The sequence below is a fragment of the Nansenia antarctica genome, assembly GCF_963989245.1.
Source record: "Nansenia antarctica genome assembly, chromosome: 17".
NCBI classification, from domain to species: domain Eukaryota; kingdom Metazoa; phylum Chordata; class Actinopteri; order Argentiniformes; family Microstomatidae; genus Nansenia; species Nansenia antarctica.
In genome coordinates, this window is record NC_137687.1 from 15,618,847 (window position 1) to 15,646,654 (window position 27,808).

General features: G+C 52.3%; 1 protein-coding gene across 1 annotated transcript; it reads right to left on the reverse strand.

The window, feature by feature from the left end:
- Positions 1 to 633: 633 nt before the first annotated feature.
- bicra (BRD4 interacting chromatin remodeling complex associated protein) lies at positions 634 to 27,808 on the reverse strand. Its single transcript, XM_080547331.1, has 15 exons — positions 27,763 to 27,808; positions 27,597 to 27,642; positions 26,906 to 26,971; positions 24,551 to 26,638; positions 24,185 to 24,379; positions 18,300 to 18,914; positions 17,825 to 18,017; positions 13,267 to 13,364; positions 13,046 to 13,171; positions 12,746 to 12,795; positions 10,883 to 11,031; positions 10,387 to 10,481; positions 3,210 to 3,312; positions 1,349 to 2,656; positions 634 to 1,252 (listed from the first exon to the last, which is right to left on the reverse strand). Exons 1-15 carry the CDS (start codon positions 27,801 to 27,803, stop codon positions 783 to 785), a joined length of 5,643 nt encoding a protein of 1,880 aa, XP_080403457.1. The 5' UTR covers positions 27,804 to 27,808; the 3' UTR covers positions 634 to 782.

Here is a 27,808-nt window from a genome sequence, read left to right on the forward strand (position 1 = left end):
AGGGGTGAGAGAGGCAGGGGTGAGAGAGGCAGGGGTGAGAGGGTGAGAGAGGCAGGGTGAGGACAGGAGGGTGAGAGAGGCAGGGTGAGGACAGGAGGGTGAGAGAGACAGGGGTGAGAGAGGCAGGGGTGAGAGAGGCAGGGGTGAGAGGCAGGGTGATGACAGGAGGGTGAGAGAGGCAGCGTGATGACAGGGGGGGGGGGGAGAGGTAGGGATGAGAGAGGCAGGGGTGAGAGGGTGAGAGAGGCAGGGGGATGACAAGGGGGGGGAGAGAGGTAGGGATGAGAGAGGCAGGGGTGAGAGGGTGAGAGAGGCAGGGGGATGACAGGGGGGGGGAGAGAGAAATGCCAAACAAAGACAAGATATTAACAACTGAAGACTGGCCGTTCAACTTCAACCGTCGACTGAAATGCATGGAGTACCAAGCCTGGCCAGGTCAGCCACAGGATCAACATTGAAACAGAAGAAAATGTGTTTTTAGCATGTAAGTCAATTTCATTATTACTTTACACACACTTGTTACCTAATTAATTTGCATCTCTCTTCTCTCTGTGTGGGACAGAATTAACGGCCCCCTCCCTCCCTTCCTCCCTTCCTCCCTCACCCCTCCGTGGTGCAAGCTTTGGTTCATGTAGTAAACCATAAAGAAAAACAATTTTGGGGACAATTCAAATGCACGCACAAGGCCGACAGAGTTTTAGCACAGCACAGTGATACTGTCCACTGTTCTCCACCCCCCCCCCCTCTCTGTCCCATCAGTCTGCCCTCTGGCTGAGCAGCTGTTATCTGCTGTGAGTCTGAGACACCAGGCTGCCGTTGTGACCGTGCCCGCCCACCGGAGGGCGCTGGGCCATGGAGGAGGACGAAGAGGAGGACGAGGAGGACGAGGGTCTGTGGGACGAGGCCGCGGACCCCCCCGGGCGCTGGCTGTGGTGGTGGTGGTGGTGGTGGGGGGCTCTGGCGGACCCCCCCTTACTGCCTCGGACAGAGGGGCCCTGCTGCAGGTTGAGGATGCTGTCGATGGCGCACTGCAGGTGCTCGTTCAGGGAGTCGTCGGGGGGGGGGCTGCCGCTGGAGAAGCTGGCGTTGTCCATGTCCGGGGAGTCCGACTTACAGCGCTTGGCGGGGAGGGAGGAGGAGTCTCGTGTGCTGGAGGATTCCGGGGAAGGGGGGCCGGGGGCGTGCTGGTCCATCCTGAACGTCCTGCCCACCCGCTGTCGGTTTTTGTTGCTCACCCGCTTATACCTTAGACCTATGGAAACGTCACTCCCTCTGTCTGCTACGTGTCCTCCCTCCTCTCCCTCCTCCCCCTCCTCCTCCTCCTCTCTGTCGGAGGCGTGGGGGGGGCGGTGGTAGCGCTGGGCGTTCCTGGCGGCGGGGTAGAACACCTCCTCCACGCGGTCCAGCCCCCCCTGCGCCGCCCCCAGGCCTGGGGAGGGACAGGCCTGCTCCGGGAGGACGTTACCCCCCAGCTCCCCGCGGGGGGGGCCGGGGTCTCTGTGCGGCTGAGAGACCTCCCTGCTGCCCCTCTTCTCCAGCTTCACGCTGGCTACCGCTGTCCGCTCTGAGGGGGGGGGGGAGGAGGAGGAGGCCTGGGGGGGTTTAGGGGGGGAGGGGACGGGTCTGGGGTAGGGCACGCTGTCCCCCCCTCCTCCGGGGACCCCCGGCCTGACCCGCGGACTGACGTTCTCCCGGTACGTCTTACGGAGAGGCAGCCGGCAGGTGGTGGTCTGTGTGGGGGGGGGCGTGGCTGCGGAGGAGGGGCCAGGGGGGTTGCGTTTGACCCCGCCCCCCACGGCCACGACCGCTTTGTGATGCTCCACAATCCCGTTCATGGGAGGAGCGGCGGTGGACGAGAACGACGTGGATGACGAGGAGGACCAGGGGTGGGCGGAGGAGGAGGAGGAGGGGGGGGGTGGGGCAGGGCCTCTCTGGGGGGTGGGGTTGTTGGACTGTGCGGTCGCTACGGTGACTGTCGATAAGGACACGGCGCTACAGGCTGGGGGAGGCGGAGTCCTGATGACAGCGGCGGTAGTCGCCGCTGCGCTGGGCGTGGCAGACCGAGCCTTAAGGTGTGGCTCGGCGGGCTGGGGGGTCGGGGCTGGGGGGGGTTGGGGTGGGGGGGGTTGGGGTGGGGGGGGTTGGGGTGGCTGGGTGTGGATGGGGTCTAAGGCTGTGTTGTGGACCACCTTACTGAAGCCCGCCTCCTGTTTGATCTTCAGCTTCAGGCCGATGCGCCTCCGGGCCTCGTAGGTCTTCATGGGGGGCTTGGAGGTCCGCTGGGGGAGGGCGTCCTCGTCGTCGGCCGGCCGGGGGAAGGCGGGCGGGGGCGGGGGGGCGTGCTCAGACCCCAGTCTGACCCCCGCGGCGCCCGGGCCTGGGGAGCAACTGCTGGACCAAGTCACCGAGGCGCCCCCCGCGCCGCCCTGCTTGATCACCAGCTTGGTGGAGGGGAAGTGGAGCTGGGCGGCGGTGGGAGGGGGGGCGATGGGGGCAGCGGAGGGGACGGGTGTAGGAACGGGGGCCACAGGCACGGTAGCGGGCCCGACTGCTGCAGCCATCCTGCTCCTCGCTAGGCTGGGCTCGTCAGAGGCGGGGGGGCGGGGCGCCAAGGCACCTCCACTCTCCAGCAGACAATAGTTGGCAACGAACTCTTCTGGAGGAGGAAATGAAAAGATAGACATTTTAGATAAATAATTATAAACAGATGAAACTAACAAAGCGATATGACTACAGTAGGCAGTGTGTACACAGGATTTATTGCAGGGGTGCAAACTGGTGATGGTCCAAAAAGGTGACACTTTTTCTTTTGCCTGAAAACGCAGAAAATGACCAATGCTCACCTTTGAGGAGAACTAAAAAATGGTGCTAAAAGGATATCGCTAGCACTACGCTGCTTGTCTCTGTCAGTATGTGAAGCGCATTGAGTTGCATCTTGTAAGAAATGCGCTATACAAATAAAAATGTATTTGATTTGATTTAAGCTAAAAGTTATCTCAACAGCAGCGGAGTTTAGCAGACAGGAAGATTAGTAAGCTCGCGCTTCATGTGACTTTGATGAGACTTAGACCCCCCCCCCAAAACATTTTTTTTTCCAGATCTACATGATTCAATTAATTAATAATTAATTTAAATGTATGTGATTCACATTGATGACCTATTTTTGGAGGTAAAAACGGCTCTGCGGGTCTCAGGAGAGGCTGTATTACCGGGTCTCTCCTTGGCCAGGATCCGGTCCTGGTTCAAAGTGATCTTCTCCTCCTGGATGAACATCCTGTCGATCATCACCATCTCCGCTGACGGACCCAGCCTCTGCTCAGGTACAAACACCCAAACAAGTTAAGACAAACAAACACCAAACAAGTTAAGACAAACAAACACCAAACAAGTTAAGTTAAACAAACACCAAACAAGTTAAGTCAAAGTGTGTTGATTATATACCAAAGGGTAAAGGAAATGTCAATTGTACAATGAAACGCTTACTTAATGCAAACTTCCTCAAAAGTGCAAATAAACACGATCGATCTGAACGTCACTGTGAAGGGGGGGGGGGGGGTCATTGGCGCTTTTCCACGGTCTTTAGCCTTTTGGCGCTTTTCCACTACAGGGCCAGCCCGGGTCAGCACGGCTCGCTTCGGCACGCTTTTGAACAGTTCCGGGTACGAGACGTTTTCCACTATACAGGAACGACCCGGGACTGTAGGAGGAGTTACGTGTCATAAGATTCCCCCCGCTATACAGATCAGCGGGGGGAAATGCGATAAGAATTATGTCAAAATGCAGCACTATCGTGCACAGATCAGCCTTACAACATGTAACGTTAAGTGCCTGTTACTTGCCGCTTTCAGTTCTAGTAGACTAGTTTAGATCTCGCAACCAGGGAAATGCCGACATTAAATGCCGACACGATTCTATTTTTATTTCTCCTGACACGTTGAGCACTGTGCTTTTTTTTGTTGGTGAACTACCGTAATAAGCCTAAAAAAGTTCAACTGTTCAAAAAGTGAACGTTAACGTTACATGTTGTAAGGCTGATCTGTGCACAATAGTGCTGCATTTTGACATAATTCTTAACGCATTTCCCCCCGCTGATCTGTATAGCGGGGGAATCTTATGACACGTAACTCCTCCTACAGTCCCGGGTCGTTCCTGTATAGTGGAAAACGTCTCGTACCCGGAACTGTTCAAAAGCGTGCCGAAGCGAGCCGTGCTGACCCGGGCTGGCCCTGTAGTGGAAAAGCGCCAATAGTGAAGGGGAGGGGGGGTCATAGTGAAGGGGAGGGGGGGTCATAGTGAAGGGGGGGGGCGGGTCATAGTGAAGGGGGGGGGCGGGTCATAGCGAAGGGGGGGGGCGGGTCATAGCGAAGGGGAGGGGGGGTCATAGTGAAGGGGGGGGTCATAGTGAAAGGGGGGCGGGTCATAGTGAAAGGAGGGGGGGTCATAGTGAAGGGGGGGGTCATAGTGAAGGAGGGGGTCATAGTGAAGGAGGGGGGTCATAGTGAAGGAGGGGGGGTCATAGTGAAGGAGGGGGGGTCATAGTGAAGGAGGGGGGGTCAACGTGAAGGAGGGGGGGTCATAGTGAAGGAGGGGGGGGTCATAGTGAAGGAGGGGGTCATAGTGAAGGAGGGGGGGTCAACGTGAAGGAGGGGGGGTCATAGTGAAGGAGGGGGGGGTCATAGTGAAGGAGGGGGTCATAGTGAAGGGGAGGGCGGGTCATAGTGAAGGAGGGGGGTCATAGTGAAGGAGGGGGGTCATAGTGAAGGGGGGGGTCATAGTGAAGGAGGGGGGTCATAGTGAAGGAGGGGGGGTCAACGTGAAGGAGGGGGGGTCATAGTGAAGGGGGGGGTCATAGTGAAGGAGGGGGGGTCATAGTGAAGGGGGGGGTCAACGTGAAGGAGGGGGGGTCATAGTGAAGGGGGGGGTCATAGTGAAGGAGGGGGTCATAGTGAAGGAGGGGGGTCATAGTGAAGGAGGGGGGGTCAACGTGAAGGAGGGGGGGTCATAGTGAAGGAGGGGGGGTCATAGTGAAGGAGGGGGGGTCATAGTGAAGGAGGGGGGGTCATAGTGAAGGAGGGGGGGTCATAGTGAAGGAGGGGGGTCATAGTGAAGGAGGGGGGGTCATAGTGAAGGGGGGGGTCAACGTGAAGGAGGGGGGTCATAGTGAAGGAGGGGGGGGTCATAGTGAAGGAGGGGGTCATAGTGAAGGAGGGGGGTCATAGTGAAGGAGGGGGGGTCAACGTGAAGGAGGGGGGGTCATAGTGAAGGAGGGGGGGTCATAGTGAAGGAGGGGGGGTCATAGTGAAGGAGGGGGGGTCATAGTGAAGGAGGGGGGGTCATAGTGAAGGAGGGGGGTCATAGTGAAGGAGGGGGGGTCATAGTGAAGGAGGGGGGTCATAGTGAAGGAGGGGGGGTCACAGTGAAGGAGGGGGGTCACAGTGAAGGAGGGGGGGTCATAGTGAAGGAGGGGGGGTCATAGTGAAGGAGGGGGGGTCATAGTGAAGGAGGGGGGGTCATAGTGAAGGGGGGGGTCATAGTGAAGGAGGGGGGGTCATAGTGAAGGAGGGGGGGTCATAGTGAAGGAGGGGGGGTCACAGTGAAGGAGGGGGGGTCATAGTGAAGGGGGGGGTCATAGTGAAGGGGGGGGTCATAGTGAAGGGGGGGGGTCATAGTGAAGGAGGGGGGGGTCATAGTGAAGGAGGGGGGGTCATAGTGAAGGGGGGGGGTCATAGTGAAGGAGGGGGGGGTCATAGTGAAGGAGGGGGGGTCATAGTGAAGAGGGGGGGTCATAGTGAAGGAGGGGGGGTCATAGTGAAGGAGGGGGGGTCATAGTGAAGGAGGGGGGTCATAGTGAAGGAGGGGGGTCATAGTGAAGGAGGGGGGGTCATAGTGAAGGAGGGGGGGTCATAGTGAAGGAGGGGGGGTCATAGTGAAGGAGGGGGGTCATAGTGAAGGAGGGGGGTCATAGTGAAGGAGGGGGGGTCATAGTGAAGGAGGGGGGGTCATAGTGAAGGAGGGGGGGTCATAGTGAAGGAGGGGGGTCATAGTGAAGGAGGGGGGGTCATAGTGAAGGAGGGGGGGGGGTCATAGTGAAGGAGGGGGTCATAGTGAAGGGGGGGGGTCATAGTGAAGGAGGGGGGGTCATAGTGAAGGAGGGGGGTCATAGTGAAGGAGGGGGGTCATAGTGAAGGAGGGGGGTCATAGTGAAGGAGGGGGGGTCATAGTGAAGGGGGGGGGGTCATAGTGAAGGAGGGGGGGTCATAGTGAAGGAGGGGGGTCATAGTGAAGGAGGGGGGTCATAGTGAAGGAGGGGGGGTCATAGTGAAGGAGGGGGGGTCATAGTGAAGGAGGGGGGTCATAGTGAAGGAGGGGGGTCATAGTGAAGGAGGGGGGGGGTCATAGTGAAGGAGGGGGGGTCATAGTGAAGGAGGGGGGTCATAGTGAAGGAGGGGGGTCATAGTGAAGGAGGGGGGTCATAGTGAAGGAGGGGGGGGGTCATAGTGAAGGAGGGGGGGGGTCATAGTGAAGGAGGGGGGGGGTCATAGTGAAGGAGGGGGGGTCATAGTGAAGGAGGGGGGGTCATAGTGAAGGGGGGGGGTCATAGTGAAGGAGGGGGGGGGGTCATAGTGAAGGAGGGGGGGGTCATAGTGAAGGAGGGGGGTCATAGTGAAGGAGGGGGGGTCATAGTGAAGGAGGGGGTCATAGTGAAGGGGAGGGGGTCATAGTGAAGGAGGGGGGGTCATAGTGAAGGGGGGGGGTCATAGTGAAGGAGGGGGGGTCATAGTGAAGGAGGGGGGTCATAGTGAAGGAGGGGGGGTCATAGTGAAGGAGGGGGGGTCATAGTGAAGGAGGGGGGGTCATAGTGAAGGAGGGGGGGTCATAGTGAAGGAGGGGGGGTCATAGTGAAGGAGGGGGGGGTCATAGTGAAGGAGGGGGGGTCATAGTGAAGGAGGGGGGGTCATAGTGAAGGGGGGGGGGTCATAGTGAAGGGGGGGGGGTCATAGTGAAGGAGGGGGGGTCATAGTGAAGGAGGGGGGGTCATAGTGAAGGAGGGGGGGTCATAGTGAAGGAGGAGGGTCATAGTGAAGGAGGGGGGTCATAGTGAAGGGGAGGGGGTCATAGTGAAGGAGGGGGGTCATAGTGAAGGAGGGGGGTCATAGTGAAGGGGAGGGGGTCATAGTGAAGGGGAGGGGGTCATAGTGAAGGAGGGGGGGTCATAGTGAAGGAGGGGGGGTCATAGTGAAGGAGGGGGGGTCATAGTGAAGGGGGGGGGGTCATAGTGAAGGGGGGGGGGTCATAGTGAAGGAGGGGGGGTCATTAGTGAAGGAGGGGGGTTCATAGAGAAGGTAGGCTGCGGGGAGTCATAGTGAAGGAGGGGGGTCATAGTGAAGGGAGGGGGGTCATAGTGAAGGGGGGGTCATAGTGAAGGAGGGGGGTCATAGTGAAGGAGGGGGGTCATAGTGAAGGAGGGGGGTCATAGTGAAGGAGGGGGGTCATAGTGAAGGAGGGGGGTCATAGTGAAGGAGGGGGGTCATAGTGAAGGGAGGGGGGTCATAGTGAAGGAGGGGGGGTCATAGTGAAGGAGGGGGGGTCATAGTGAAGGAGGGGGGGTCATAGTGAAGGAGGGGGGGTCATAGTGAAGGAGGGGGGTCATAGTGAAGGAGGGGGGGTCATAGTGAAGGAGGGGGGGTCATAGTGAAGGAGGGGGGTCATAGTGAAGGAGGGGGGTCATAGTGAAGGAGGGGGGGTCATAGTGAAGGAGGGGGGGTCATAGTGAAGGAGGGGGGGTCATAGTGAAGGGGGGGGGTCATAGTGAAGGAGGGGGGGTCATAGTGAAGGAGGGGGGGTCATAGTGAAGGAGGGGGGGTCATAGTGAAGGAGGGGGGGTCATAGTGAAGGAGGGGGGGTCATAGTGAAGGAGGGGGGGTCATAGTGAAGGAGGGGGGGTCATAGTGAAGGAGGGGGGGTCATAGTGAAGGAGGGGGGGTCATAGTGAAGGAGGGGGGTCATAGTGAAGGAGGGGGGGTCATAGTGAAGGAGGGGGGGTCATAGTGAAGGAGGGGGGGTCATAGTGAAGGAGGGGGGGTCATAGTGAAGGAGGGGGGGTCATAGTGAAGGAGGGGGGGTCATAGTGAAGGAGGGGGGGTCATAGTGAAGGAGGGGGGGTCATAGTGAAGGAGGGGGGGTCATAGTGAAGGAGGGGGGGTCATAGTGAAGGAGGGGGGTCATAGTGAAGGAGGGGGGTCATAGTGAAGGAGGGGGGGTCATAGTGAAGGAGGGGGGGTCATAGTGAAGGAGGGGGGTCATAGTGAAGGGAGGGGGGTCATAGTGAAGGAGGGGGGGTCATAGTGAAGGAGGGGGGGTCATAGTGAAGGAGGGGGGGTCATAGTGAAGGAGGGGGGGTCATAGTGAAGGAGGGGGGGTCATAGTGAAGGAGGGGGGTCATAGTGAAGGAGGGGGGTCATAGTGAAGGAGGGGGTCATAGTGAAGGAGGGGGGGTCATAGTGAAGGAGGGGGGGTCATAGTGAAGGAGGGGGGTCATAGTGAAGGAGGGGGGTCATAGTGAAGGAGGGGGGTCATAGTGAAGGGGGGGGGGTCATAGTGAAGGAGGGGGGTCATAGTGAAGGAGGGGGGGTCATAGTGAAGGGAGGGGGGGTCATAGTGAAGGAGGGGGGGTCATAGTGAAGGAGGGGGGGTCATAGTGAAGGAGGGGGGGTCATAGTGAAGGAGGGGGGGTCATAGTGAAGGAGGGGGGTCATAGTGAAGGAGGGGGGGTCATAGTGAAGGAGGGGGGGTCATAGTGAAGGAGGGGGGGTCATAGTGAAGGAGGGGGGGTCATAGTGAAGGAGGGGGGGTCATAGTGAAGGAGGGGGGTCATAGTGAAGGAGGGGGGGTCATAGTGAAGGAGGGGGGGTCATAGTGAAGGAGGGGGGGTCATAGTGAAGGAGGGGGGGTCATAGTGAAGGAGGGGGGGTCATAGTGAAGGAGGGGGGGTCATAGTGAAGGAGGGGGGGTCATAGTGAAGGAGGGGGGGTCATAGTGAAGGAGGGGGGGTCATAGTGAAGGAGGGGGGGTCATAGTGAAGGAGGGGGGGTCATAGTGAAGGAGGGGGGGTCATAGTGAAGGAGGGGGGGTCATAGTGAAGGAGGGGGGGTCATAGTGAAGGGGAGAGGGGGTCATAGTGAAGGAGGGGGGGTCATAGTGAAGGAGGGGGGGTCATAGTGAAGGAGGGGGGTCATAGTGAAGGAGGGGGGGTCATAGTGAAGGAGGGGGGGTCATAGTGAAGGAGGGGGGGTCATAGTGAAGGAGGGGGGGTCATAGTGAAGGAGGGGGGTCACAGTGAAGGAGGGGGGGTCATAGTGAAGGAGGGGGGGTCATAGTGAAGGAGGGGGGGTCATAGTGAAGGAGGGGGGGTCATAGTGAAGGAGGGGGTCATAGTGAAGGAGGGGGGTCATAGTGAAGGAGGGGGGGTCATAGTGAAGGAGGGGGGGTCATAGTGAAGGAGGGGGTCATAGTGAAGGAGGGGGTCATAGTGAAGGAGGGGGGGTCATAGTGAAGGAGGGGGGGTCATAGTGAAGGAGGGGGGGTCATAGTGAAGGAGGGGGGTCATAGTGAAGGAGGGGGGTCATAGTGAAGGAGGGGGGGTCATAGTGAAGGAGGGGGTCATAGTGAAGGAGGGGGTCATAGTGAAGGAGGGGGGGTCATAGTGAAGGAGGGGGTCATAGTGAAGGAGGGGGGGTCATAGTGAAGGGGGGGGTCATAGTGAAGGAGGGGGTCATAGTGAAGGAGGGGGTCATAGTGAAGGAGGGGGGGTCATAGTGAAGGGGGGGGGGTCATAGTGAAGGAGGGGGGTCATAGTGAAGGAGGGGGGGTCATAGTGAAGGAGGGGGGGTCATAGTGAAGGAGGGGGGGTCATAGTGAAGGGGAGGGTCATAGTGAAGGGGGGGGTCATAGTGAAGGAGGGGGGGTCATAGTGAAGGGGGGGGGGTCATAGTGAAGGAGGGGGGTCATAGTGAAGGAGGGGGGTCACAGTGAAGGGGGGGGTCACAGTGAAGGAGGGGGGGTCATAGTGAAGGAGGGGGGTCATAGTGAAGGAGGGGGGTGTCATAGTGAAGGGGGGGGTCATAGTGAAGGAGGGGGGTCATAGTGAAGGAGGGGGGGTCATAGTGAAGGAGGGGGGGTCATAGTGAAGGGGGGGGGTCACAGTGAAGGAGGGGGGGTCATAGTGAAGGGGGGGGTCATAGTGAAGGAGGGGGGGGTCATAGTGAAGGAGGGGGGGTCATAGTGAAGGAGGGGGGGTCATAATGAAGGAGGGGGGTCATAGTGAAGGAGGGGGGGCAGAGTGAAGAGACTGGGACTGATGTGAGAAGAAGCGATTCAGGAACCGACCTTGGACTCTTCAAAGAGCAGGTGGCGATATTTATCCAGCATGGCCTGAGTTCTCTTCAGCAGCTGACTGGACACGCTCTCAAACTCCTCGTCCACTGGAGAGGGAGGAGGAGGGGGGTGTCAGTCAGACAGACAGAGGGATGTTATGGCACATTAACGTTTAATCAGCCATGGGTGGGGTCATTTGACCTTGTGAGTAAAAACATTTTTCATATTTTGGAAATTTCAGGACCCTCCTTTCATGACTCTTCCTAGATATGTGCGTTCTACCACCCAGTATCTTTACATTTTCTAAATCACATCAGGATAAGCTAATATAAAGCTATTTTTTCAGTTTTTCTCTGTAGGAGGCAGGCTAATTTACAAGTGGCCAACTAGTGGTCGTTGTGTGTAAATAGCAGGTTAGCATTGTAAAACACGGCGGCTCTTTTAGTAGGTACAAAGGCACGGCTGTTACACGTGTGGGTAGAGGAGGGGCTAGGGTTAGCTACTGTACCTCTGCGGAAGTCGTGGGGGGAGGAGGGGGTGCCCTGGTACAGGTGGTAAGGCAGCAGTCTGTGCAGGGTGTCCTCGAAGGAGCGGAACGAAGCACTGTAGTCTGGGTGCAACACAGCGCCTTGCTGCCTCCTCAGCTGCTCCAGCATCCTACACACACACACACACACACACACACGGTTAGCATCCTACACAGACACAGCAGAGAGGGTTAGCATCCTACACACACACAGCAGAGAGGGTTAGCATCCTACACACACACACAACAGAGAGGGTTAGCATCCTACACACACACACAACAGAGAGGGTTAGCACCCCAGTGTTTCCTCTATGCATTGATTCGTGGCGGGCCGCCACAAATACATTTTCTCCGCCACTAATTGATTCAGTCCACTTTGATTCAGGCTGCGCAACGAGAAAGGCAGCGAGATATTATGACCGGAGAACAGAAAAAAAGCAGATTGAAGCTAGATTTAGGCCACTTTCAGACCTACATTTCGTTCCGATTTAGGGTGTAGTAGGTTACAATATGTTACAATTAACCTATTCTCAGACTGAATCGCTCTCAACACGCGCGAAGCGACGCGCTTGCAAAACAGTTTTGTGATTGGTCCGAATTTAGCGGGACATTTGGATTTCAGGAAATCCCTCTCCTCTCCCTCTCTCTTCGCCCGTCCCTTTAATCCCGTATCCTAATCAAAAATGCAACATCATCAGCGACGACTGTGGGTTATTGCATTTACTGCTCTTCTCTGGTTCATGTTCTTATACCAGAGTATTTTAAATGAACATTCGTAATGTAGTCTCTGATGTTCATGGTCAACTAAATCAGGCTATTTTGTGAAACAAATAATGTTCCCGCTAATGGGTTAACCGAGCAGCCTCGCACCTAACGCTAGCTTTGAACTATTCATAGCATAAACGTTTAAGTATTGGCAGGGGAAAAGACAACAGATTTATTGACAACGGATTTACAAGATGGAAAAACATGCAGCTAAAATTCATTCAACATTTGGACAATAAGAGACACAAGGTGTGGTCGCATGGTCTAATTATAGGGCAATATGCGCAGGGCAAAAATAATCTATAGCCTCTAAAATCACCACGAACAAAACAGGGCTCATGTCGTGTCATCAAAGGTAAGAGTTGGTTTTCTTTAACTCAGCTGATAGCATTACCTTGCTGTTGGTTGTTTACCGAATGCTCCATCTGACTTGTCACACTGTGATTTTACTTAAACAGTTAATGAGTAACGCTAGCCCGTTTTGTCCGTGTACTCTCATGTCGGCCTACTTCGTATTGATGAGCTGATGATCTTTCATTGTGTGTGTGTGTATGTATGTATGTATGTGACTGTCAGTCACAAGTTTATATTCTACGGATGTTTTTCAGTGCTGTATGCGCGTTCCCGGTTTCATGTGTGCTCTTGTGTACTTAATATTCGATGAGTTTTTGGTGAAAATACGTCTTTGTTTTGAGCGCCAGTGCGCGTTTCATGCGCGTGCACGCGGAAAAAAGTGAGTGAAAAGTGACCACCCCGCCACTAATGTGAAAAATCCTGGAGGAAACACTGCACCCTACACACAGCAGAGAGGGTTAGCACCCTACACACAGCAGAGAGGGTTAGCATCCTACAGACAGCAGAGAGGGTTAGAGCCATGGAAGCACTCTGACTGAAGCTCGATCAGAAATATGACATGTTATACTGTACTATACCCCCCCCACAACACACACCCACAGACACAGACACACCCACACAGACACCCAGACACAGAGACACCCAGACACAGACACAGAGACACCCAGACACAGAGACACAGAGACACAGACAGAGAGACACAAAGTCACAGAGACACAGACATACCTGGCTTCCTTGCTGGGCTCCATGCAGAAAGGCATCTTCAAAGTTGCAGTCTGCCACAGGAACAATGTAAAGTAAACCAAACATGACCACATCACCAAATCCTCTCACTGAACACACACACACAGGTATTGGGAGAGCTAATAATAATAATAATAATAATAATAATATATTATACTTATATAGCGCTTTTCTAGACACTCAAAGACGCTTTACAAACTGAAGGGATCGAGTAGTAACACATAGTTAGCCTACAGGAAACCAACGTATTGACCAACAGGGAAGTGAGCCCCTCCTCCTCACCTGTGTTTGCGCCGGCGCGGGGGGCTGTGTGGTGATCTGGGACAGGCCCATCCCCAACAGCTGGAACTGCATCCCTCCTTTCCCCAGGGCCATCCCCCCCACCGAGCCCAACACCCCGGGCTTTGGCTGGAGGACAGGGAGGGAACAGAGATCCTGTTACAGACATCACAGCTCCTTCTAGATCCTAATACAGGCAGGAGTGTGTCAGCATGTTTACGCACCTGCACAGACTGCGTAAGGCTGGCTGGGGTGAGCGGCCTGTTAATAGTTACACCGCCTGGTACTTGGGCTCCTGAGAAAACCTGTAAATCATTGGATGCTGAGGGGAGAGAGGGAAGAAAACTATTAGAAAGGAGAAAATACACTTCATAGCTTCCTCTGTGGGGGGTGAATGGGTTTATTTCTAAAATACATATCTGATCTCTGACCTGGGACTGGAGTCTATAGGAGGAGTCTATAGGAGGAGTCTATAGGAGGAGTCTATAGGAGGAGTCTATAGGAGGAGGAGTCTATAGGAGGAGTCTATAGGAGGAGTCTATAGTAGGAGGAGTCTATGGGAGGAGGAGTCTATAGGAGGAGGAGTCTATAGGAGTAGGAGTCTATAGGAGGAGTCTATAGGAGGAGTCTATAGGAGGAGTCTATAGGAGGAGGAGTCTATAGGAGGAGGAGTCTATAGGAGTAGGAGTCTATAGGAGTAGGAGTCTATAGGAGGAGTCTATAGGAGGAGTCTATAGGAGGAGTCTATAGGAGGAGTCTATGGGAGGAGGAGTCTATAGGAGGAGGAGTCTATAGGAGTAGGAGTCTATAGGAGGAGTCTATAGGAGTAGGAGTCTATAGGAGGAGTCTATAGGAGGAGGAGTCTATAGGAGGAGTCTATAGGAGGAGTCTATAGGAGGAGGAGTCTATAGGAGGAGGAGTCTATAGGAGGAGGAGTCTATAGGAGGAGTCTATAGGAGGAGTCTATAGGAGGAGGAGTCTATAGGAGGAGTCTATAGGAGGAGGAGTCTATAGGAGGAGTCTATAGGAGGAGGAGTCTATAGGAGGAGTCTATAGGAGGAGTCTATAGGAGGAGTCTATAGGAGGAGGAGTCTATAGGAGGAGTCTATAGGAGGAGTCTATAGGAGGAGGAGTCTATAGGAGGAGTCTATAGGAGGAGGAGTCTATAGGAGGAGTCTATAGGAGGAGTCTATAGGAGGAGTCTATAGGAGGAGGAGTCTATAGGATGAGTCTATAGGAGGAGGAGTCTATAGGAGGAGTCTATAGGAGGAGGAGTCTATAGTAGGAGGAGTCTATAGGAGGAGTCTATAGGAGGAGGAGTCTATAGTAGGAGGAGTCTATAGGAGGAGGAGTCTATAGGAGGAGGAGTCTATAGGAGGAGGAGTCTATAGGAGGAGTCTATAGTAGGAGGAGTCTATAGTAGGAGGAGTCTATAGGAGGAGGAGTCTATAGGAGGAGGAGTCTATAGGAGGAGGAGTCTATAGGAGGAGGAGTCTATAGGAGGAGGAGTCTATAGGAGGAGGAGTCTATAGGAGGAGTCTATAGGAGGAGTCTATAGGAGGAGTCTATAGGAGGAAGAGTCTATAGGAGGAGGAGTCTATAGGAGGAGTCTATAGGAGGAGGAGTCTATAGGAGGAGTCTATAGGAGGAGTCTATAGGAGGAGGAGTCTATAGGAGGAGGAGTCTATAGTAGGAGGAGTCTATAGGAGGAGTCTATAGGAGGAGTCTATAGGAGGAGTCTATAGGAGGAGGAGTCTATAGGAGGAGTCTATAGGAGGAGTCTATAGGAGGAGGAGTCTATAGGAGGAGTCTATAGGAGGAGGAGTCTATAGGAGGAGGAGTCTATAGGAGGAGTCTATAGGAGGAGGAGTCTATAGTAGGAGGAGTCTATAGGAGGAGGAGTCTATAGGAGGAGGAGTCTATAGTAGGAGGAGTCTATAGGAGGAGGAGTCTATAGGAGGAGGAGTCTATAGGAGGAGTCTATAGGAGGAGGAGTCTATAGGAGGAGGAGTCTATAGGAGGAGGAGTCTATAGGAGGAGGAGTCTATAGGAGGAGGAGTCTATAGGAGGAGTCTATAGGAGGAGGAGTCTATAGGAGGAGTCTATAGGAGGAGTCTATAGGAGGAGGAGTCTATAGGAGGAGGAGTCTATAGGAGGAGGAGTCTATAGGAGGAGTCTATAGGAGGAGGAGTCTATAGTAGGAGGAGTCTATAGGAGGAGGAGTCTATAGGAGGAGTCTATAGGAGGAGTCTATAGGAGGAGGAGTCTATAGGAGGAGTCTATAGTAGGAGGAGTCTATAGGAGGAGGAGTCTATAGGAGGAGTCTATAGGAGGAGTCTATAGTAGGAGGAGTCTATAGGAGAAGGAGTCTATAGGAGGAGTCTATAGGAGGAGTCTATAGGAGGAGGAGTCTATAGGAGGAGGAGTCTATAGGAGGAGGAGTCTATAGGAGGAGGAGTCTATAGGAGGAGGAGTCTATAGGAGGAGGAGTCTATAGTAGGAGGAGTCTATAGGAGGAGGAGTCTATAGGAGGAGGAGTCTATAGGAGGAGGAGTCTATAGGAGGAGGAGTCTATAGGAGGAGTCTATAGGAGGAGGAGTCTATAGGAGGAGTCTATAGGAGGAGTCTATAGGAGGAGGAGTCTATAGGAGGAGTCTATAGGAGGAGTCTATAGGAGGAGGAGTCTATAGGAGGAGGAGTCTATAGGAGGAGTCTATAGGAGGAGTCTATAGTAGGAGGAGTCTATAGGAGGAGGAGTCTATAGGAGGAGGAGTCTATAGGAGGAGGAGTCTATAGGAGGAGTCTATAGGAGGAGTCTATAGGAGGAGTCTATAGGAGGAGTCTATAGGAGGAGGAGTCTATAGGAGGAGGAGTCTATAGTAGGAGGAGTCTATAGGAGGAGGAGTCTATAGTAGGAGGAGTCTATAGGAGGAGTCTATAGGAGGAGGAGTCTATAGGAGGAGGAGTCTATAGTAGGAGGAGTCTATAGGAGGAGGAGTCTATAGGAGGAGGAGTCTATAGGAGGAGTCTATAGTAGGAGGAGTCTATAGTAGGAGGAGTCTATAGTAGGAGGAGTCTATAGGAGGAGGAGTCTATAGGAGGAGGAGTCTATAGGAGGAGTCTATAGGAGGAGGAGTCTATAGGAGGAGTCTATAGGAGGAGTCTATAGGAGGAGTCTATAGGAGGAGTCTATAGGAGGAGGAGTCTATAGTAGGAGGAGTCTATAGGAGGAGGAGTCTATAGGAGGAGGAGTCTATAGGAGGAGTCTATAGTAGGAGGAGTCTATAGGAGGAGGAGTCTATAGGAGGAGGAGTCTATAGGAGGAGGAGTCTATAGGAGGAGTCTATAGGAGGAGGAGTCTATAGGAGGAGTCTATAGGAGGAGTCTATAGGAGGAGGAGTCTATAGGAGGAGTCTATAGGAGGAGTCTATAGGAGGAGTCTATAGGAGGAGGAGTCTATAGGAGGAGTCTATAGTAGGAGGAGTCTATAGGAGGAGGAGTCTATAGGAGGAGTCTATAGGAGGAGTCTATAGGAGGAGTCTATAGGAGGAGGAGTCTATAGGAGGAGTCTATAGTAGGAGGAGTCTATAGGAGGAGGAGTCTATAGGAGGAGTCTATAGGAGGAGTCTATAGTAGGAGGAGTCTATAGGAGAAGGAGTCTATAGGAGGAGTCTATAGGAGGAGTCTATAGGAGGAGTCTATAGGAGGAGGAGTCTATAGGAGGAGGAGTCTATAGGAGGAGGAGTCTATAGGAGGAGTCTATAGGAGGAGGAGTCTATAGGAGGAGGAGTCTATAGGAGGAGGAGTCTATAGGAGGAGTCTATAGGAGGAGTCTATAGGAGGAGGAGTCTATAGGAGGAGTCTATAGGAGGAGGAGTCTATAGGAGGAGTCTATAGGAGGAGTCTATAGTAGGAGGAGTCTATAGGAGGAGGAGTCTATAGGAGGAGGAGTCTATAGGAGGAGGAGTCTATAGGAGGAGTCTATAGGAGGAGTCTATAGGAGGAGTCTATAGGAGGAGTCTATAGGAGGAGTCTATAGGAGGAGTCTATAGGAGGAGTCTATAGGAGGAGGAGTCTATAGTAGGAGGAGTCTATAGTAGGAGGAGTCTATAGTAGGAGGAGTCTATAGGAGGAGTCTATAGGAGGAGGAGTCTATAGGAGGAGGAGTCTATAGGAGGAGGAGTCTATAGGAGGAGTCTATAGGAGGAGGAGTCTATAGTAGGAGGAGTCTATAGTAGGAGGAGTCTATAGGAGGAGGAGTCTATAGGAGGAGGAGTCTATAGGAGGAGTCTATAGGAGGAGGAGTCTATAGGAGGAGGAGTCTATAGGAGGAGTCTATAGGAGGAGGAGTCTATAGGAGGAGGAGTCTATAGGAGGAGGAGTCTATAGGAGGAGGAGTCTATAGGAGGAGGAGTCTATAGGAGGAGTCTATAGGAGGAGTCTATAGGAGGAGGAGTCTATAGGAGGAGGAGTCTATAGGAGGAGTCTATAGGAGGAGTCTATAGGAGGAGTCTATAGGAGGAGGAGTCTATAGGAGGAGTCTATAGGAGGAGGAGTCTATAGGAGGAGTCTATAGGAGGAGGAGTCTATAGTAGGAGGAGTCTATAGGAGGAGTCTATAGGAGGAGGAGTCTATAGGAGGAGTCTATAGGAGGAGGAGTCTATAGTAGGAGGAGTCTATAGGAGGAGGAGTCTATAGGAGGAGTCTATAGGAGGAGGAGTCTATAGGAGGAGTCTATAAGAGGAGGAGTCTATAGTAGGAGGAGTCTATAGGGTATCTGACCTGGGACAGGAGTCTTGACCAGCACGGACGTCTGCTGCAGCATGGGGAGGGGGAGCTGAGCCAGCGTGCCGGCGCTGATTGATGTCACCACCTGGGCAGTAGGCACGTCTTGTTGTTGGGGGCTGAACGGGCCGGAGATCACCAGAGGCTGCGTCTGCTGCTGCTTGGCCTGCAGGAGGATGTTGTGCTGGACCTGAGGAGAGGATGGGTGGTTAAGCATGACCAAGCTAAAACAACGACAACAAAAACTTTGAAAAGTGAAACCAGTATTTATTTATTTTATTTTTTTCGTTTATTTAAAAAGGGACAGTCATTGACTCTCCCTGAATTAGCTGGGTAGCTAAATTACATCAGCAGTCCCTGGGCAGGTAAATCCACAGGGGAAATACGGCCTCAGATGTTGTAGATGTAAACAATTTAAAACAGGACTACAGGATGTGAGAGTAGAATAAACGCCCAGGTCTACCACCAGTACCTGATGCAGTTTGTCCAGCAGCTGTTTCTGTTGAGGCGAGGGCTGGGCGATGGCCGACAGCGTCTGGAGCTGAGCCCCGACCAGCTGTAGGTGGTGCTGCTGTTCGGCTGTCAGGCCCTGGAGGGGCGGGCCTTGCACTTTGACAACCGTCCCAGCAGCGGAGGCACTGAGGGTGGGCGCCGCGAACTGGAACTGTGGCGGTGGGGGGGTCTGGGGGGGTTTAGGGGAGCAGGAAGGAGGGGGGACGTCTGGCTGAAAGGGGGAGGGCTGAGAAGGCGGTCGTGACTGAGGATGGAGTTGGACTTGGATGTGCGTTTGCTGCTGCGGCGGCTGTTGCAGTTGTTGTTGGGTCTGAGGGGCTGGTTGAGGGGACCCTGGGAGCTGGTTGTGGATGATGAAGAGGGGGGGGAGGGAGGAGGGTGTGAGGGAGCGGGAGGGGGTCTGAGGCTGGGGCTGGGAGGGGGGGCGAGCCTGCTGGAGGTGGTGTGGAGAGAGGATCTGCTGGGGGGGCAGGGGGCTGTCGGCCCCAGGCGGGGCGGCGGTGTGAGTGGCCAGGGGCTGGGAGGGGGACATACTCTGGATCTTCAGTGGCTGTTGGTGTCCTGTAGGTGGCATCTGAGGTGACGGGATCATAATACAAACAGGAACAACTTTAGAGACCAGGAGAATGCATTACATACGTTTCCAGTTCCAAAATCAAGCCAACATCAAGAAATAAAAGCATACAGTCTAGCATTTACTAAGCATACAGACGACAGCATTTTCACAAAAGACATAGAAATAGAACATAAAGCACAGGACCACACGTGATACCAGCTCTGCAAGCAGAAGCAGAGTTTTCAGACAGTATATTATGCAGAGTTCACTGACCAATCACACAAGCTGCATGTCTTAATTATGCTAACGCTTCGTCTATTGCCAGTAGTATGGCAATCATATTTACTTTGAGTAAATGTTTCACAACACATTTAACAACAACAAACATATCTTGAGTCTGTCTAGGCTCTCAGAAAACTACAACTTCAAAAGAAGATTACATATTTAATGCAGAAAGAAACCAGCGGAGGACAAGAGGGAGTGGTCAAGATCTGCAGGGTTGTGACGGGAGCTTATAGGTGATTTAAGGGTTTTAGGGAAGTGGGGGGGTGGGGGTGGGAAGCGACTTGGTTGGGGGTCATCAAAGCTGGGGGGCTGAAAGCAGATTGTAGGGTCAACATTCAGGTGCAGGGTGAAGGAGAGGGACGTCTTAAGACAGTGAGCAGAAGAGAACACTATTAGGTCCTTCTCACAGGTGACAGGGAGGACTGGGTTTGTTCATGCAGATGGATGAGAAATGACATATCATTATTCTTTCCATATATAAGTGATGCCACTATTGAGAGCACAAGAATGTGTCATATTTGATTGTATCTTATTTGATGGTATTTGTGTGCATATTGGTTTCACCATTTAGAAACACTTTTTATACATTTTCCCCCTATTTCAGGGCACCATAAGTAATGGGACAGATTCATATATCGTCACCTTCTTAAAATAATGGCTTACGTCACTTTTGAGGAAAATTATGTTTTTGCCTAAATATCAAATATCCTATATTATTTTAGAAATTACAAACATTTACAAAAACAAATAAAAATGTTGGTTCAGTTTATTCAGTTTTTCTCAAAACATGAAAATATGACCCAAAATATACTGTATATATATAAAATATGACTCAAGCCATTATTTTAAGGTGACGATATATAATGTCATTTATAATGTCCAAATTAGGCACTCGTAAAGTATTTGGTCAACAACCTTTTAGATGCAATAACTGCCTACATTACATCTAGCAGACGGCATTTAGCAGACGCCTTAATCCAAAGCAACTTACAACCAATACATTTGACTAAGCAAGTGAATCATCAATCCACCAGTCGGAGCAGGAAAAGTAATCTAGCTCAGGCCAGCGGCCATTGGCAGTCGTCATGCTAGACAAATAAAGATTATTACTTTTATTTATTTTTAATTTTCTTTAGTAGACACTGGAGAAACAGTACAAGGGGTAGTAGACATCTCAGGAGAAACAGTATAGGGGGGGAAGCAGGTGTCTCTGGAGACACAGTGCTGGGGAGTAGTAGATGTCTCAGGAGGAGCAGTTAAGGTGTAACCTGAAGAGATGGGTCTTCAGTCTCCGACGGAAGATGGGGAGGGACTGCAGTTCTGACAGCCGTGGGAAGCTCATTCCACCAGCGGGGAGCCAGGGTAGTGAAGAGACGTGATCGGGCAGTGTGACTGCCATGTTGGTGTAGAGGCGGTGGGGCAGTCGGCCAGCAGAGGTGGAGGAGTGAACAGGCTGAAGTTTGGGGGGTGACCATCGCTTGCAGGTAGGCAGGGGCTGTCCCTTTTGCTGTCCTGTAGGCGAGCACCAGTCTTGAATCTGATGTGAGCTGCTATCGGGAGCCAGTGAAGGGTGCAGAAGGAGACGTTTGGGAGGTTGAACACCAGACGGGCAGCAGCATTCTGGATGAGCTGCATAGGTCTGATGGCGGAGGCAGGGAGCCCGGCCAGGAGTGCGTTGCAGTAGTCAAGGCGGTCGATGACCAGTGAGTGACTGGGTCAAAAGTTGCGCTGCTTCTCTGGTGAGGAATGGACGTATCCTTCTGATGTTGTAGAGGAAGAATCTGCAGGCTGTCACTGCGATGTTCTCTGCAGAGGATAGGCGGTTGTCCAGGATCGCCCCATGGTTCTTTGCTGTCTGGGAGGAGGTTACAGTAGAGTTCTCCACTGTGATGGAGAAGTCTTGGAGAGGGCAGGCTTTCCCAGGGATAAAGAGTAGCTCAGTCTAATTATGGTTGAGCTTGAGGAGGTGGACTGACATCCATATAGAGATGTCAGTGAGACACGTGTTGCCACATGAAGGTCAGAGAGACAGGAAAAGTCAAGTGTCACCTGCGTAGCTGTGGTAGGAGAACCCGTGTGAGATTACTGAGCCAAGAGACTTGGTATAAAGGGAGAACAGTAAGGGCCCTAGGACAGAACCCTGAGGGACCGCAGTGGTGAGGGTTCGTGGAGAAGACAACGAGTGCCTGAAGTCTGGAACCCATTTACGGTGGGTATCTTCTCTGGTGATGCTCTGCTAGGACTATAGTTGTTTTGAGTTATTTTTGCCTACAATTTCATCGTCAGAAAATTAAACGCATGTTCGGGTAATTGTCTTACTGTATCATGAAGCCATATCCAATGCATTTTGAGGCATTTACTTGAGTTTTTGTACACTTCAGAATATATTCTGCTGTCGTCGGCACCAGTTACCCGGTCCACTGTAAATATATGCATATCCTTTTTTCTCCAAACTTTACCCTTGCTATCACTCTGGTAAATATTATCTGTCCACAATACCTTTTACCAGACCTCTGCAGGCTTTTTAGCTAACTGTAACCTGACCATCCTTTTTAACAATAACTTGTAGTTTTGCACCTTGTAGTGAAGCCTCCATAGTTCAGCTGGTGACATATTCTGCGGAATGTAGTCTGACACATTCACGCCTCTCTCCAGGGCCCAGTTGTTCAAAACGTTTAATCTGGATCAGAATGATTCTGATTCTTTTTTGCTATCCAGGATCAGATGGAGCTGGCTGATTTCCCCCTGAACGACTCAAAACCAGCCAGATAGAGCTGTTCCTGGACAGCAAAAAAGAATCAGGATCATTCTGACCCAGATTAAAGGTTTTGAACAACGCAGCCCTGGAGGCTATTCCTGATCTGTAGGACAGGTGTTTAGATCCTGATCTGTAGGACAGGTGTTTAGATCCTGATCTGTAGGACAGGTGTTTAGATCCTGATCTGTAGGACAGGTGTTTAGATCCTGATCTGTAGGACAGGTGTTTAGATCCTGATCTGTAGGACAGGTGTTTAGATCCTGATCTGTAGGACAGGTGTTTCAGGTGTTTCAGGTGTTTTGAGGAGTTTCTTAATTATGCATTTTGTGATTGCTGAACCAGAGCTTGTTTTGTCTTTGTAATGATGTTCTAAACTGTTGATTTATCTTTTGGCTATGTTTCTAAATATATATATACTGTATATACACACAGTACCAGTCAAAAGATTGGACACACGTTCTCATTCATGTTTTTTCTTTATTGTTATTATTTTCTACATTGTAGATTAATACTGAAGACATCAAAACTGTGAAAGAACACATATGCAATTATGTAGTAAACAAAAAAAGTGTAAAACAAACCTGAATATGTTTTATATTTTAAGCTGATTGAGAGAATGCCAAATGCCAGAGTGTGCAAAGCTGTCATCAAAGCTAAAGGTGGCCACTTTGAAGAATCTAAAATATAAAACATATTCTGGTTTGTTTAACACTTTTTTGTTTACTACATAATACCATATGTGTTCTTTCATAGTTTTGATGTCTTCAGTATTAATCTACAATGTAGGAAATCATCTAAATAAAGAAAGACCATTGAATGGGAAGGTGTGTCCTGTCCAAACAAATAGCAGACTCCAAATGCAAAGCCTAGAATACGAGACGTTGAGAGCTCTCTTATGCCGACACAAACTATATGACAGAACACGCCTGACTTACCACAAACACCTGTCAAGCCAATTGCTTTTGGTGCCCTGAAGTAAAGCGACTATGTATACAAAGTTTTGTCATTTCTAAATGGTGGGACCACAAACACCCTCCAATAAAAGCAGAGAATCTCTACTTCAAGCTCATAGTAGTCGTTTCATTTAAAATCCAAACTTTTGGAGTACAGAACCAAAAGAAGGAAACAATGCTTCACTGTCCCATTACTTACGCAGGGCCTTGCATCGATATATGCGCCTAGATGTATAGATGCCTAGATGTATAGATGCCTAGATGTATAGATGCCTAGATGTATAGATGCCTAGATGTATAGATGCCTAGATGTATAGATGCCTAGATGTATAGATGCCTAGATGTATATAGGCCTAGATGTATAGATGCCTAGATGTATAGATGCCTAGATGTATAGATGCCTAGATGTATAGATGCCTAGATGTATAGATGCCTAGATGTATAGATGCCTAGATGTATAGATGCCTAGATGTATATAGGCCTAGATGTATAGATGCCTAGATGTATATAGGCCTAGATGTATAGATGCCTAGATGTATATAGGCCTAGATGTATATAGGCCTAGATGTATAGATGCCTAGATGTATATAGGCCTAGATGTATAGATGCCTAGATGTATATAGGCCTAGATGTATAGATGCCTAGATGTATAGATGCCTAGATGTATATAGGCCTAGATGTATGATGCCTAGATGTATATAGGCCTAGATGTATAGATGCCTAGATGTATATAGGCCTAGATGTATAGATGCCTAGATGTATATAGGCCTAGATCTCCTTTGGTGCAAAATAACTAACATGCTTACACAGCCACACATCTTATAATATAAATATTCATTAGGCTGACTAGCCACTTGCATTTCGATGACTGAAAATGTGACACACACAACCAATATACAGATAGTTCATGCCAGGACAATGGAAATGTTATTCCACAAAAAGTTAGGGATAGAAAGACACTGAGTGAAACACAAAAAGCAAAAGACTTACGAGACAGACTCATACATACAGCTTAGGAAAAGTTATGCCAAAGGACTTGCATGGAACTTATAGGTATGATATGATTTACATAGCGATTATAGTGCAGGAATTAACTGACACACTAGCAAAAGGAAGATATGCCCAAACCAGACAACAAAAGCACACAAAGTGATACAGAAGAAGCTTTCTGAGACAGACAATGCCCTGACGCAGAGGCTAGCGGCAGCAACAGGTGTGTGTGGGGGGAGGGGGAGCGGGGGTCAGTGGGGGGGAGGGCAGGGGGGGGGGCTTAGCATAAGGGGCATTTCTACCTGCTTTACCACCACTGCTGCCATGTGGGTGGGGTCAGGGGAGGGGCCGGGGCTCTGACCCACCCGTGCCTCGGCTAAGAGGCTGTCATGACCTGAGGGGGTTGGACCAGAGTTGCTGCTGCTGCTGCTGACGATTACAGACGCTGGTACACCCACAGAGGGGGGGGGGTCATTCTCTGTTTGGTGCCGCTGGTCCTGACATGAGCAAGTTTACCAATTCAGTCGGGGGGGGAGGGAAGTAAAATAGTAAAACCGAAGAGGTCAGACCAGGGTATCACTTCTGTGCATGTTATCTGTTGTTGGCTAATGTTAACTGTTCACAACACACAATGTCAATAAAGGAGGAGAGGGGGAGCACACACTGACCTGTTGGAGGAACATTTGCAGGGACTCTTGGCTCAGGATCATGCTGGAGCCGTGGGGCGTGAACAACACCCTCCCCGGGCTGTGCTGGGCCTGAGGGGGGGGCGCCAACCCCAACGCCGTCATCGACGACGAGGAGGTGGACACAGACAAGGACGGAGAGGAGGAGGAGAGGGAGGGGAGGACCGAGGAGACGGCGACAGACACGGAGGGAGCGGCGTGCTGCATGGTGAGGACGGAGGATTGCTGCAGGAGGGCGGGCTGGCCGGGGTGGGCCGCCTGGTCGGCGGAGCTGCCCAGCACCGTGACGCTCTCCCCGGGCTGGCTCTGGGCCATGGCCGCCGGCCCGCTGCTGCTGGGGACGCCACCGGCCTGGGGCTGCATGGCGGGCTGCAGGCTGACGGCCGGGCTCAGGCCCTCCACCTGGCTGAGCATGGCCAGGGAGTTCTGGATGGGCATGCCCTGGATGACCGTCTGGGCGTGCTGCTGCCCCGTGACGGTGTGGGTCTGGCCCTGGCTCTGGGCCAGCGTGACGGGCATCTGGAATAGCGTGGGGTGACCCATCTGGCCGGGCTGCAGCTGGAGGATGTGGGCGCCGGGGTGACCCTGCGAGGTCAGCATCTGGCCCAGGTTGATGTTGGGGTTGGCAGAGAGGATCTGGTTGGCGATGAGCTGCCCCCCGGGGCCCTGGCTAGTGATGATGTGGCCTCCCGGGTGCTGGGTGAGGATCTGTCCGCCGGCCTGCAGCTGAGGCAGGAGGAACTGGTGGTTCTGGCCCTGCAGGACAGTCTGTACGATGTTGCCTGATTGGTTTAACAAGTGCACACTTAAGGGTTTGCCTGACGCGTGAGCCGACTGCTGTTTGAACAGGGCCTGTTGGAACTGCTGAGGCCCCTGCGCCCCGGCCTGGGTGCTCAGGACCACGTTCGAGCCTGGCTTGCCCGTCAGGAAAGCTACATTCTGAGCAGCGGAAACTGGGACCTGCTGGACCCCCCCTAGAGCCTTGTTGGCATCGTTCTGGAGAGAATGGGGGACCGTCTGCTGCTGCTGCTTGAAATGTTTGGGATGGATGGCTCCCCCCAGCGGGGGCTTGGGCTGGATGGGGGTCGGCGTGCGTTGGATTATAACGTTCTGCATGATCTGCCCTTGGTTTTGCATCTGTGTTTGGGGTCCGATCCCTGCACCGCCGAAGCCCACGAGCCCGCCGGGAGCAGTCATAGTGCTACTGCTGCTGCTTGTGCTGCTGCTCACGCAAACCGCCGGTCCGTTTAAAGCCCCCAAGGACCCGACTGTGGTTTTGCCCCCTTGTATCAAAAGTCCCCCTCCAGAGCTCAGAACAGAGCCTCCCAGCCCGGCCTGCGGCCCTACGCCTGCCGCCTCTTGCGCAGGCTGGTGCAACTGGTAACCGCCGCCCATAGCTTTGGCCAGGATCGGCTGCCCGGACTGGTTTATAGTCATAACTGTGGGCTGGCCCACGACCTGAATCTGTCCGATTCCCAAATGTCCAGACTGACTCCCGTTAGGAATGGCTTGAAGACTTGAAATGGGTTGAAGCGTAACGTTCCCCAGACCGACTTGCTGCATGAACGGTTGAACATTGATGGCCTTGTTCATGACCTGGGGTTGCAGGTGCAGGCCCTGATGTGCCAAAACTGATCCCAGCATGTCGGCCGGAGCACTGGGAGGTGTGGCGTTGGAGCCAGCGACTGATCCAGGGAAGATCGTGGCGGCTCCTCCGACACCGATCCCTACGCCGATAGCGGTGCCCCCGGCACCAGACAAGCTGGCGTCAGGCAGAGTCTGAACGACCTGCGTCAGTCCTGGTATCCCATAGGAGCCCAGGTCCAGCTCAGCCTCAGCCTCCTGCAGACTCTGCTCTGTGATGTTGGCTTCGGCCAGGCTCTGCTGCAGGATGTCACACGGCTCGTGGTTCGTCCCGATGCTGTTGCTCCCGTCGTCTCCTCCTTCTCCTGGGGAGCCCCCCAGGATGTCATCGTCCTCCAGGAAGTCCAGGTCCACACTGACTCTGGGCAGGCCGGGCGGCTCACTGACCGACAGCTGAACCACGGGCTGGACCTCAGGAACATGGCCCTAAATAAAAAAGAGGAAGAAGAAAAAGTGAAGCTTGGTGACGGAAGACGAGCAAAGATGGGATGTGATGGACTGTCTGGAGACAGAAGAGATGTTGACAGAGCAGGCCCCTAGCGCTGTTAGGGTCACCAGAGGGTCAACCAGCGTATGGAGAGTGTATATGTATGTTATTTGAAGGGTGGGGGTGGGAAATGCATGCAACATATATTTATGGATGAAGACAGGAGGATGGGGGAGGAAGGGGGAGGATGGGGGAACGTTACTCACCCCAGCGGTGGAGAAGTACGAGCTGGAGGGGTCGCTCGAGCCATCCAAAAGGTCGTCAGTGTCCAGCTACAGACAGACACACCCAGGATAGGACAGACCGCCACCACAGTCACCCAGACATATAGGCCCAGAGGGGAAACGCCACAAGGAAAATCCAGAAATGCAGACAGATGGTCAGACAGGGGAGGGCAAAGGAAAGATACAGACCCACCAATGAACCAAAGGTTGAAGACAGGAAAAGATTTAGAGGGACAGAGTAAAATCAGAAGATGGGAAGATTATATTAGTATCTGTAAACGTGTGTTTATATTAGTCTCTGTAAACGTGTGTATTAATAAAGGGGTAAACTAGGTTTAAATCATAAGGAGTGCAATCAGACAGTAAAGACAGTAAAGACACCCGTAAGCATAAGAGCAGAAAGGAAGAGCACTAAAACAAAAAGAAGACATCACCTGGGAAGGGGGTGGGGAGGGGTGTGTGTGTGTGTGTGTGTGTGTGTGTGTTGTAGCCAGGTGCATCCCCATGTGTAGACAGTGTCTGTGTGCGTGTGTCTCAATCATTTGGTCTCAAGACCCGACAGAGATACACATCAACCACATTCATTCATTCTAGTAGGTCAATTGTTATGTCAGGTATAGTGCCATGCCATCCATATACATCTTAAAGATTTAAAACACCAGTCAACACTCACATGGGTCTCTGATCCATGAAGAAAGTCATTGAGTGCTTCTGGGTCACTGTAGAGGGGAAAGACATCATTCACTCACTGGGTTCCAATCTCATAATGGAATATATATGAGTACATAAGTGACTATAAGTAGGCTATGTAGTTTAATAACATCTTAAACATGACTTACCAAATTACATCTAGCAGGCATCTGCCGTCTTCATCATCCATGTCAA